The sequence below is a fragment of the Megalops cyprinoides genome, chromosome 13, assembly GCF_013368585.1.
Source record: "Megalops cyprinoides isolate fMegCyp1 chromosome 13, fMegCyp1.pri, whole genome shotgun sequence".
In the NCBI taxonomy this organism is placed as follows: domain Eukaryota; kingdom Metazoa; phylum Chordata; class Actinopteri; order Elopiformes; family Megalopidae; genus Megalops; species Megalops cyprinoides.
The window spans coordinates 29,221,993-29,234,655 of record NC_050595.1 but is presented as its reverse complement, the minus strand read 5'-3'; the positions used below and the strand labels follow the sequence as shown (position 1 = coordinate 29,234,655).

Sequence of the window (12,663 nt, the reverse complement as noted above, 5' to 3'; positions counted from 1 at the left end):
CACAATATAACTATTACAATTTCCTGTTAACAACGTTGGTCATTGGAAGGAGTTGAAGGATTGCTTATTATATGGTAGTTTATTATTACAAGGACTAACACATTTGTGGGGAATTGACAGTTTTGCATCTGTAAGGTGAACAGATCTGAATGCATGACAGGGTTTTGTTGAATGCAGACTCTTACAGGCTGTTGCTGTCCTTTGCAGAATGCTGATTTGAAGAAGCAGCTCCACGAGCTTCAAGCCAAGATCACAGCGCTGAGCGAAAAGCAGGTAGGATGGCTGTCAACGTGTTTCCGGGGAGCATTAAAAAGGCACGCGCGCCAAAGCTCTACGTTTTGACGAGTCCCACATTTAATACAGTACTGTCTGTAGTCCTGAGGAGCTTCACAGTGGTTCTGCTGCCTCTCAGAAGCCTGCTCCCTCACTGTCAGCATTATTCGGCAGGACCGCTATTCAGGGAGAAGATGGAGCACCCACAGTTTTCATTTTAATTAGCTCCTCTCCCCACCTCATAATACTTCAGTGCAGGGCTACGCTGCCACTGATGACATAGGTGGTGCGGTCAGATTTGACAGGTGACATAATGTGGAATGAAGCGAGAGAGGTTTCCACATGTCTCATCCCAGGTGTCAATCAGGCCGATTCCAATAGCGGGCACTGAAACGAGTGCCTCCAACAGACATTCATTAACATTCATCTCCTTATCACCACCTTCTGGGCCTTGATGAAATAATCACGCGGCCTGGAGAACAATGCTGGCAGTCTGAGGAAGCTGGGTGTTAATGGCGAGAGGTGGTGAGCAGGGTGCATCATGCTGAAAGATGTGCTGTGCAAATCCGAAGTACAGGAGTCCCACCGACTGGATGGGCTGTTACTCTCAAAAAGGGTACTGCATTTCATCACAGGAGCATGGTGAACTTGGTTTGTGTACAGTGGTATGCTGCTTGTGCTGCTTATAGCTTGAAAAAAATTAAACATTTTTTGGGGATGATGAAATTTAAAAAACGTTGGCTTTTACTATAAATGGATATTTGTTGATAAATATAATTCACCTTACAGTCATATTCATATCCGTCTAGTTCTGGGAACTTCATTGATCGGAAGCATTTAAAAATATGTGATGTGCTTTTTACATGAAATCAAACAATCTTCTGTGCTTTCATTAGTAACAGAAGCCATGCTTCAAGGATGTGAAACATCAAGCACTTTTTGTAAGCATTTTCTTTTATGCATCTTCCAACTTTTTTGCCCAGTTTTGGAGCCAGCAGTAGTGCTACACTGGATATGTGTCTTTGACCACCCACTATGCATGTGTATGTGATAAAGCAAAACAGATGCAATCCTCCAGTATACTCAAACACAACCAACAGCTGTTTTCCACACTACAAGTCCCACAGTGCACCACAGTCTGGCAAAGACTGATTGGGCATTAGGTGCATCTTCTCAGTTCATGATGAGTGGACCCTACTGAATGAAACCCACCTCACCCTAGCAGATCAGAGCCGATTGTGTTCCTCTGGTACAAACTTGCATTTGATTGATGACGCTCCGTTGTCCGTGAAGGACACAGCTTAAACTCAGGCTTGTGCAGAACCTGAGCTGAGCCACTTGGAAGCCCACGGGCACCCATTTTCACCACATTTGCTGCTGGCTACCCATTTTGCTATTACAGAAGCCTAGGCAAATGTAGCCACTGACTTCTGACAAATTGTAAGTTTTGCAAAATAACTTCCCAGGTTTGAACGGCTGGATTGTGATAATTCTGATGCCTTTCAAACAGTGTTTTCTCTCCGTTTATTTTCTTGGGGTGTCCTTCTCGTGAGGGCACCCCTTTATGAAGCCCCCGTTTTTCAAACTGGTAACTATACATTACTTACTTACATAGACTTTTCTGACTGTGACAACCTCTGCACTTGTGCTGAAGCACTTAAGTGAGATGTTTTATATTATATTACATTACATTGATCATGCTTCATCACACAGTGTGCCATGGTGTAGTGGGTGTTCATTGGTGGAATGATGCCACTCCACTGATGTCCTCTGAGCAACTCACAGGTGCCTGGCAAGAAACAGGGTGTCTGGGTGTGAAGTGAGGAAACCCTCGCAGACCCACCCACCCCTATCCCCAGGAGAGTGGAGTGAATTTATTCTGTTACTGTAGGATCCTGGTCATTGTTGGCAAATGACACGACCAGTCTCAAAGCCGGACTGCCTGACATACACTGTCCACAAAGCGACTTGGGGCCTTGCCAGCGGAGCTGCTCGGAATCAAGGCTTTGTGTATTTATCTTCATTCTTTTATTGCTTACCACCATGTTCTTTCCTGCTTTTGTAGAATTGACTGAGAAGTGAAGTTTTGAAATATCTTTCTTTTATTGTCAGTGCCTTTGTGTTCAGTTTCATTTCATTCTGCTTTAAAAGAGGCCAGTTTCTGTCCACTCCACACATATCGATTTGCTATTCTCTGGGCTCTTTCTGTATTTGACTGGAGCAGTGCTTAAAACGTCAAGTTAATTGCTGTCAAAAGGGTTGTATTTGCGTTTGAAAGGCAAATGCTTAACAATGCGGCTGTCTTAAGATGGAGCTTTTATCATGTCATAACGAATGCTTTTTAGCATCGCTAGTTCTCCAACGGGCACACACTGCAACAACAAGTCTACAGACAGGTCATTTCTACAGAAGACTGTACTCACTATTCATCTGCTGTAAAGTCGTACTTTATAACTTTAATAGTATGGTGGCTGCAAAGGCATTTCAAATTGCTTGATGTTCCTCTGACATTAACTGTAAATAAAATGTAAAGGTATTTCTAGTCATATACAGCCATTTAGGTGTGGCAGTCTCTGTTGGTGTTCTGTGCAGGTGATTGATTATCAGAAAAGGGCAGTTTTATGCATAGTATGTTTAGTAATTTGACTTCATACAGGGTATATTTGGAATGTGAATGAGGCACTGGAATGAGTCACTGCAAAGACCTGAACAAGTGGTGAAGCTGTTTTTATTCTCCTCTATAGCAGTGCTTATGAAGCGGTGCAGCGTGTCCATGTCATCTGTGTTTCTGCGTGTGTTATCTGTGTGCCTGAGTGTATTACCTGTGTATCTGAGTGTGATATCTGTGCATCTGAGTGTCTTATCTGTGCATCTGAGTGTGTTACCCATGCACCTGAGTGTTATCTGCTGATGCTGTTTTTTATTCTTTGCATGCATTCATTAAATGTAATGTTATCCCAGGTCTGATGTTCTTTTGCACTTTTGTTGCAAAAACTAGGATAAAGAATGGAAACCCCTTGCATGAGTGGTCACGTTCTTTGACTGTTATGGAATTTGTATAGGTGAGACTCTGATGAGATAGATAGAAAACAAATGAAAGGAAAATGTGAGGAGAGCCTCAGTTCTTTCCTTTGACCTTGGGCTTTAGCTTCTCGTTACTGGTATAGGTCACATTGTTTATAAGCAGGTACGGATAAATGAGTTAGAGTTAAAAGGAATCCTACTTCAGAAGAAGGAACCGTTGATGACAGGTGTCAGCAATGTGGGAGGGAAGAGAGCTGGAGCTCTACATATCCAGATAGAGGGTGGAGATGTGTGGCATATATTGATATTTATGGTATGTAGTTGAAGGGCATGCTGTCATAGTCTCTGAGCCCTAACCCCACTTCACTCCACAAGCTTATAGCTCTTTAGCCGACCTCCAAAAATAAGAAAAGGGTCTGGCAGTAGAGATAACAGGGTAATACCACATGATCTTTTATTTAAGTTAAGATTAGTAAGTTTATTACACTGGTTCACTAGACATCCTTAACCAAAGTAGACTACCTTCCCTCATACAGTGGGGTTCAATGACTCCAGCTGAAGTGCACATGCTCAGTGTGGTCATATATCTTGCGAGCATTGTAGTACCATTTAAAACACTGGGCAGAGCTGGGACTGGAGTCTCTGGGTTTGTCTTTTTCCCCTCCTCTCTGCTTCTTCCCTTAAGCTGTATTGATCTGTGCAGCTCGACTTAAGACTCCAACAACCTGCCTTGTGTTGCAAAAAGACGCCACAGTAGTAGGTGTTAGGGAGTCCAAATTAGATCCCGTTAAAAGGTGGGACATGGTCGGGAAGAGGGGAGGTGTTGACATTGATTTCGCATGTCGAGGCAGGCCTGGCCCCGAGCTCGGCTTCTGTCTGTGGAATATAATAAGAGCTTTTACCTCCCCACCAGCTCCCTCTGCACTGAAACGGACCCCTGCAGTTTGTGAATAATGTGAGGGTCATTGCATGAGCAACTTGCAGCTTGAGTCTCCACATATTAATTTTTAAAATTGTTTTGCAGGCTAGTGCTATCGAATGATTCATATTCAGGGGAGCGCCGAACTGCCCATAGAATAACAAATGTAGGAGTCCCTCTGTAGGGTTTTCAGGGTTGTGTGGAGACGGTGCTGTGTGAAAAGGCAGAGAACAAAATGATAAACTGATACTACCATAACAATGGTCCAAAAAAGGAAGCATTCTAAATAAGTGGCCATGTAATAACACATTGCATTCAATCTGTGAAAGGCAAGGCATAGTTCTTTTCTGGGTGCTTCATAGTTATAGCTGGACAGCCATGCTTGGCTGATAATGACTGTTTTTAATACAGAATTGAAAACTTGAAGGGGCTAGCCATGCCACTGTATAGCTGCACTGAGTTAAAACAGAAAAGACATTGAAGGTCAAAGTTCTGAAAAGCAGGTGACTGACTAAGTGCCCATTTAATGAACCCAAGCTGTCTTAATCACCATGTTTGAGTCAGTGAGGGAGTGCACCAACTAAATGAGTTCTGCTGGCTAGATAGTCCAGTGTGGATTAATTGGAAATTTGGGATTGCTAAAGTCTCTGAATCACTAAGAAGAACTTGGGTGTCTTGCAAGCATCTATACACAGTTCTGTAGTGTTGTCTTTGGTTTGTTTTTACAGTATAACCACTGTCTCCGCTGAGAATCAGTAATGCAGGACTCAGATGATTGATTGAAGTGTTAGTGAGCACGAGTGCAACAAGCTGGTATGCCTGTCCACACAGGGACTTTTCCAGCCTGTGTTTGGTGACATATTTGGTCATCCTTCTCCAGTCTCCTATCCAGGATAGATAAGACATAGTATTCTATTCTAGATTCTGCTACAGGCGGACTGAATTATATGCCTTACAGCAGAACTCCCATTAAAATCTAAATTAAGCATGTTTTCTGGTACCCAGTAGGTTTTTATATGTACAGTTGAATGTTGTGAACTGTGTATTCTGAAATTACAATCTTATTTTTTCCTCTAACCAGTGACCAAAGCAGTCTGTTCCAGCCAGAGCTTTTCATTAGAGAACAGAGCCCTTGCTCACTTCAGAGTGAGATGTTTTTAAGCCAGCTTCACCTCACCTTTCAAGCAGTGTTCACGTCAGTGTTAAAGGTTGCTACCAAAAGTTTAGCTGGCTCTACGCCACCTTTTATAGTTGGCTGTCATACTACCTCTGGGTTGGTGTAAAACCAGCAATACAATATATTACCTTTAGAAATGTGCAACTTTTAAAAAAAACAGCAAAACTTAAAATTAGTCTGTGCACTTTTGTGTATTATATCCACTTGTTCATTATTTAGCATGGTTCGTGCCTTTGAGTCACCCGTCTGGCAGTCTCCAGTGCTTTAGGTGAACCCTACTTCAGCCTACATAAAACCAAATATACAAAAATAGCAAAGTCTAGAATATTTTAATAGCATATATAACTCAGATTCTAACAAAATAAAAAAATGAATAAAAAACACTAAATTGATTCATTTAGCAGTACTATAAGCTTTACATGTCTAAACATTTGTCATCAATCATTTCTTGCCTTCACCTTATGATATCATTTGGAACAATAAAGCTTCTTAAATGATTGCATGTTTCATTGCAGGCCACTGGCTCCATCTGTTTTTGTTTGCTGACTTTGTGTAGCTCAGTCAGAAGATCCAGTGCACTCACTGAGTCAATTCAGGAAAGCAGACCTGGGTTTGTGATGACATTTTTTACCTTCAGTCCCTGTGTGCCAGCAGCCAGTGGTTCCACAGTGCCAGTTTTATTCTTTCTGACTGTCTAGCTGACAGAAAAAGTAGGTGGCTACCATGTTCACAGTTCACCGCAGGGAAGTCAGCATCATTTGAGAGGTGCGTCTTTCACTGATGAGACACCTGATGTGTCATTGTAGGCTGGTCCTGTCAGTGTCTGTTAATGAGCAGACACTGACCAGCATAACCCAACCTACCTCCACCACAACCGAATCCCAGTCATTGCTGGCTAACGACTCTACCCAGACTCCAAATTGTAATGTTTTGGGTTTCCTTCAAACTAATTTAGACCTTATTAGCTACCTAGTTAGCCGGATAGTTAGATAGCTTGTCAGCCAAATAGCTAGCTAGCAGGTATTAGTGATAATACTTGTCAGCAAGTATTTTTTTCATTTACTTGACATACTGACTAGAAATGTTGATGGGCTCTTTTGAAATTCATCCAACATACACAAAAATGTACCCAGTGTACATAACATAATGATACAGTCTCCTCAAGATCTGATCAAAGGTAGCTTTGTAAAGTGCCGCATAAAAGGGACCACACCTACACAGAGCTAATTTGTAGTCAGTGGTTCTTGGTGTCTGGAAACAGAACTGTGAAAGAAGCAGCCAGGGTTGCTGTTTGTCCATCCTCTGTAATGTCCTGGCTTCAGTAAAGCTGGCTTGCAACAGAGTGAAGAGGGCCAGGTTCTTGGCTTTCCGGACAAGGTTGCCCAAGTACACGAAACAAGTCATAAAACATATTGCCGGTGTCTAAAAGCAAAATGTAATAATCAAGAAGAATGGCCTCTTCAGAAAGTGTTTGAAATTCCTTGGGGTAAGTATCATCAGCAAAACAAAGCTGAGTTTTTTTTTTATTTTTTTTTTTTTAGCTGTATTGGTCCACTTTTTAATGATGTGAAGTAATGAGCTGGATGCAGCTGTGAAAACCTTTTTATCTGTAATAGGCAGTACGATGTGTATAGAAGAGACAGAATGATCTGGTGTATTAACAGGATTGCATGTGTCTATTGAAACTAAGTATAAACATTTTTTCTGCTGTATTCACTGAAAATGCACAGTGAAGCTCAGCCCATGGAAACCCAAATAAAACATGCTGCTGTGATCCAGCTATCGATGTGAGATATTTATTTTTTCTTTTGCTCAGTTAATAGCATGAATAAAAAACGCAGCGTTTGCAGCCACTCTTCCTACAGCATGTGGTTCTACATTCATTTCTTTACCCCTGGAGGTTTGCAGGAGTGAAACGTAATGCAGTGTTAGCTTACTACAGTGCTCCTTCATTTCAGCAGAAGCAAAAATGCCCAAAGCCCATCTTTTCAATTTCTGCAACATTAAAAATCAACAGCAGACACACATCTAGGTGTTTTAAACAAATTGCCTGCTCTTCGGAGCAACACAGCAGAATCATTGACCAGCGACACTCTCTCCTTGTGGTCCTTTTAGAAATGTGTTCAGCTTTTCTGTTGACACTGTTTTTTTCTGACTGTTTTGTTGAGTATCAACTAATTGTGTTGGGTAAAGGTCACTTCTGGTCAGTGTAAGTTGTCAGTCTAAGTACATGTAGGCAAAGTGTGCAGAATTATTGCTGGCCTAAACTGTGGTGAGGGTTGCTGTGTGTGTGGTTGTGTGTCTTTGTGATATTTTTTTTCATTTCCATTGTAATCTGAAGTGTGGGGGAGAGTCTTTTTTTTTTTATAACCACACAGTAGGATATATGATGTCTTGGCTCTAATGTGCAGATGCAGAACGCTTAACCTGATGTTTAAAATAAATGTATTGTTCCACGGCTCCTGTGCAGCATCCCCCAGGCCTAAAATAGCACGGCAGAGATGGTGATTCCCATGTAAATAGGAGATGTCCTTTCTGTCCTAGGCAGCCTCCATACGGCCTCTGCGCAGACGAATGGAAAGCCCTTGAGAGGTCGCTCAGAGGAGAAGTAATGATGATGACATTGAATTGCAGCAGAGTTAACTCAGTTGAGCTGCAGTGTGTCCTCTGTGGAGTGATTTGGTGGTGCAGTTTTTTTTTTCTGTGGAGTGCCATGGGGCACCTTGTAAAATGTAGAATTTGAGTGCTGTGAGAAGAGTCTGGTAGCTGGAAAAAGTAAGGTACTGCAGTCACTGAGGAGCTGATTGTAGCTGTCTGTCGTTGGAGTCCATTGGATGGCTCAGACCTTAAGTAGAGGTGTATTGTCTGAAGGCAGCATGACTGTTAGTGCCATGCAGTGTCCGTTCCCCCTTGAGAGACTGCATTGCTACATTCCCGGGAAGCCTGTAGTGCTGAAAGCTTGAACATTAGTAACATGTTGGTGTATTAATTACCCTATGGTATCAAAACTGAGCCGTTACTAGAATGATGGTGTTTTTTGTCAGTGATGAGCAGGCTGCTTCAGGAGCACTGGACTCACCACAGTAGTTTATCCTGATGCTTGAGTGTGCCTGGCTTGGCTGAGGGCAGCACGGGGATTTTCGTACCAGGTAGGGCCACAGCAACAGTTACAGGATTAAAGAACAGAAGGGGAAGTTCCCCTGGACCCTCCATCACTCCCCCTGAGCAACAGAAACTTCATGAACAGTGATACCAATTAAAGGGTTTCCCCCATGTGAAAGTTTGCTGATTTCACTTTAGTGTGACATAGTGGAAGTTTCAGAGAGGTTCGTTGTGTGGAATTGCCTGGACCTTTTTGTCATGTTTGACACATGGAAACTTTCTGTGGTCCATTTTTCTTTGACCTTATTGTTAGTTTCTTGCTGATAGTCGCAGAATAGCGGCTAAATACTATTCTATAAATTTCAGTCATATGGGTTCAGACAGAAGGCCTTATTTATGGAAAGACTGTCTAACAATTTTAGAACAGATAACATCTATCATAGTCCCTGCTAAGTGCACTGTCTTTGTTGTAGCTGGATGGTGCTACATACATTTAAACCACAAGGTATGTTCAGTTATTTATTGGGGGGGGGGGGAGTCAAAGGTGAGAAAATTCATCTCTAGATTTCATTGTAGGTGAATGTCCACTGAGTCCCAGGGTCCCAGGGTGGGCTTCCAGTCATTGTGATCTAATAATACAGATTGGATCAAACCTTGGCTGTAGAGCACAGCCTGTGCTCAGAGTGAGCGCCTGGGCTGGCTGAGACATGCTGGAAACCACCCAGTCTCTCCTTGTTTGTATGTGTGACTCTCCCTGGTAAATTGGAACTTCACTGTAGAGCTGTGTTGAGAGAGACTCGCCAGTGTGAGCTACAGTTATGAGGATCACCTCATACTCACTGCGTGACAGGCTGACATGAGCCAGACCCCTCACAGGACGGAGAGAGGAGCCCTGTAATGAGGGACACCCCTCAGTGGGGGCTTGTCAGTCGGCACCACCTCTTCATTAGGGCACTGGTCTGCCCAGGGCGGACAGTCACAAAGCCCAGACCCACAGTGGCACCCATGTGGCACAGTCTGCCATTGTATGCCAGCTTTTTCAGCACATCCATCATCTGAAGTATGCTGTCATGCAGTGTGTGCATGTGTTTGTGCTTGTCCCACAGTGGTGTTAAGCAGGAGGTTTACTCTAGTATACAGATGTGTCTATCTGTACAAAGAACCCCAATCTTCTGACTACTCAGCCACCATCACAGTGATTTTCAGTGGATCTATTTGTTCTGATAATGCCTGGGGGTGGAAATCAGTAATAATATGAGATGGCAGGAAAGCCCTGTAGTATTGTACGTCCTGTATGCAGTTATAGGTATGAAGGCTTCTCCGAATACTGGTACAGAGCCAGTCTGGCAGGGGCGGGCTGGCTCTCACAGTGGGAGCGGTGCTCACGGCCCCTAATGAGGGACCCCACTGAGTGGCCACGCTACGCCCAGTGCTCCGCGATGCGTGGCGGAAGCGTGCGGGACGGGAGGGACAGAGAGATGCGTCCTGGGAGAGAAAGCTGAAGTCAGAAGGAGGGCTAGAGGGGGATGAGTCCAGTAGCCTCTGAAATACACAGCTTTTTCCAGTGCAGAAAGCACATGTTCTGCACATGGCCCTGGTCAGGGTCCTGGGTCAGGCAGAGGCAAGCAATGCTGGGTCTGGTTGGCTACAGTGTAGTACAGTGTGTTACAGACCCATGTTTTATAGCCTTGTATTTTGGTATTTCACACACACACACACGCACACACACCCCCAACCAAACAAAAAACAAAGCAAAGGATTCTAATTCAAAAGATTTCTGGTTCTTAATCATCACATACTGTCAAAAGGGAAACTTTATCTTACTTTATACTGCTTTTTGTTGTTCTGTCCTGTTCCTACGTTGTATTATTCTGCTTGTGCAAAATGCTTGTGTAATTTCCCTCTTTTTATGAATCCATATATATTGCATTGGGACCAACATGACTGGTTCCCTGCAGCTTTTGCCAAGTTTCCATAATGAATGTGAAACATGCTGATTCAGAGGCCCTCCTGTCAGCAGTGTAGAAAGCGAGGATATTCTTAAAGTTTAGAGGCAAAGTGTGTCATTACCTGCAGCAGTAGACCTGCAGTGTAAGGGGCAAACATGAGGTCATGCTGCATAGTAAACATCTAAACTGTGATTTGCAATGCCCCCAGATATTGAGAATGTTGGGTGTGGTCTTGCCCTCAGTGGTTCTGCAGGCTGTGTTCTGGAGCTGCAGGATAAAGGCGTGCAGTTAACAGGGAGGGAGGTATTAGCATGGGACCAGGCTCTCATAACAGTTCAAGCCCTTTCGGTCTCCAGCAGGAGGCCCTCTGGTGCCAGCTCTCACTGTTTAAAAAAGGGAATTTAACATGTAGAGGAAACAGGCAAAACATCCAGCCAAAGTCAGGTATTCCCCTGCTGACACTGAGTCTAGATTCACCAGATATTCACACCCGGTTTGCACAAAGTCTGTAGGAGCACGTGTTGTTAAATGTGCAGAACAGTGCTTGAGTTCATCTTTCCCTGGTTAGATTAGAGATGTTCAGAGCCATGTGCTGAGTGCTGCCTGGCTGCAGCTTTAGATGGGGGATCCTACACAGAAGGAAACTCAAGTGCTTCTTCAAAGCACTGGCTGAAGAGCATGTCTCAGACACATCACTGCTGAAAGAGACCAGGCAGGAACAGATAGATACTCCCTCCTCCCAAGCTGGGGAAAAAAGATATGTCCCCCTCCCAGTCTGGGGCAGATATAACTATCTTCCGCCCAGGCAGGAGCAGCTAGGAAATATGTTGTCCTCAGACACTCTCAGACACTGTCATCATGTTGAAGAGCTCGGACAAAGCCAGACAATCCACACAGTAATAATTCTGCACACACCCAGGATGTGTAGCTTGGCTCCACACAGTACCTCTCTGTGTCACACGCCAGATCCTCTCTTCTGCACGGATGCCCCCTGGCCTTCTGTTCCCCTGGCAGCAGAAGGCAGAGACGCTAGGAGCAGCAGGCTCAGCTGGGAGACAGGCTGGGTTAAGCTGGGGAAAGGGAGCGGGCAGCCAGTGAGCGCGTGGTCCTCGGACCCCCTGCTCCGCAGAGACGTCTGGGGTCGGGACGGCAGCGGCCCTGTCCCCTCGGTGGCTCTTTTCCAGCAGGCTGGATGCGTCAGGAGCCGAGACGGTCGGCCCAGCAGGCCTCCCCCAGGGCTGCCATCACAGATCATCTCGCTCGACGTGTCTGATTTAATTACCCCGGCAACAGCGGGCATCGTACTGTCACATCAGACATGAGGCAAATTCCTCAAGTTACGCCCCCAGGGTCCCATCCATGCTTGCTGACCCAAAACATTCTCGCATGAATGTCCACTGACAGACATATAATGTATATACAGTATACAGTGTTTAAAACTACAGTTTTGAGCACAGGCTAAACGGCCATGTCATCTGCCAGCATTGACCACAAGTATAAATCAAAGGAAGTGATTGTCTTTGTTCCATTGGGGATAGGGCTGGGTAGGTCAACCTTTGTTGGATCCCTTTATTGCCCAGCTCTCAATACCCGAGGCCTCGTGTGGGCGCCTCTGAGTAACTCGGATAGTGTCAGGAGGACGTGGCTATACTCCAGTGGTGCTGACTCCCCAAGCCCTGTGGGAATTGTAGTGTGGAATACAGTCACAGTAGGTGTGTGCATGCATTGAAGAAATGCATGACCCTCATGCCACACCCCTGAATGGGTTCAGTGGTAGTCATTGTGGTGGTAATGAGCTTAAATGTGTAGTTGGTGGCTACTTATGGTGGTTGAAAATGGGGAAAATGGGAAAATGGGAAAAATTGTATTTTCTAAAACAGTAAAAATTCAGCTTAAAAAATCAGTTGGGCTCAATTACAACATGTAAGAAGGTACTCCATGGAGCACTAAGGCACATGATTAATGGAAAAAGCCCATTAGAATTTGAGTACGGTAATTACCAAAGCACCTAGAATGTGAAATATTTTGAGAAGGTTGAGCAGTTTAGCAGACAACTTTAGCAGGAATGAGAAAGACAGTTTCCGCAGGTGAAAAATGCTGCCTTCTAGAGTCTTACAATAGCCTTGAGACAAATGAAAGAAATACTGTTGAGGCATTCCACACCCTGCACTGATATTATCAAGATATTATCAAAAGCTAAGGAGGTGTGGTGAGGAGAT

General features: G+C 44.2%; 1 protein-coding gene across 6 annotated transcripts in view; it reads left to right on the top strand.

Annotated features, from left to right (window-relative positions):
* LOC118788423 (PHD finger protein 21A-like) overlaps positions 1-12,663 on the top strand; it is a 67,554-nt gene that overhangs the window by 17,094 nt on the left and 37,797 nt on the right. For all 6 annotated transcript variants that reach the window (XM_036544418.1, XM_036544415.1, XM_036544416.1 and 3 more), the window contains exon 6: positions 208-273. In XM_036544418.1, the coding sequence (XP_036400311.1) occupies positions 208-273 (66 nt within the window). The remainder of the gene's footprint in view (positions 1-207; positions 274-12,663) is intronic.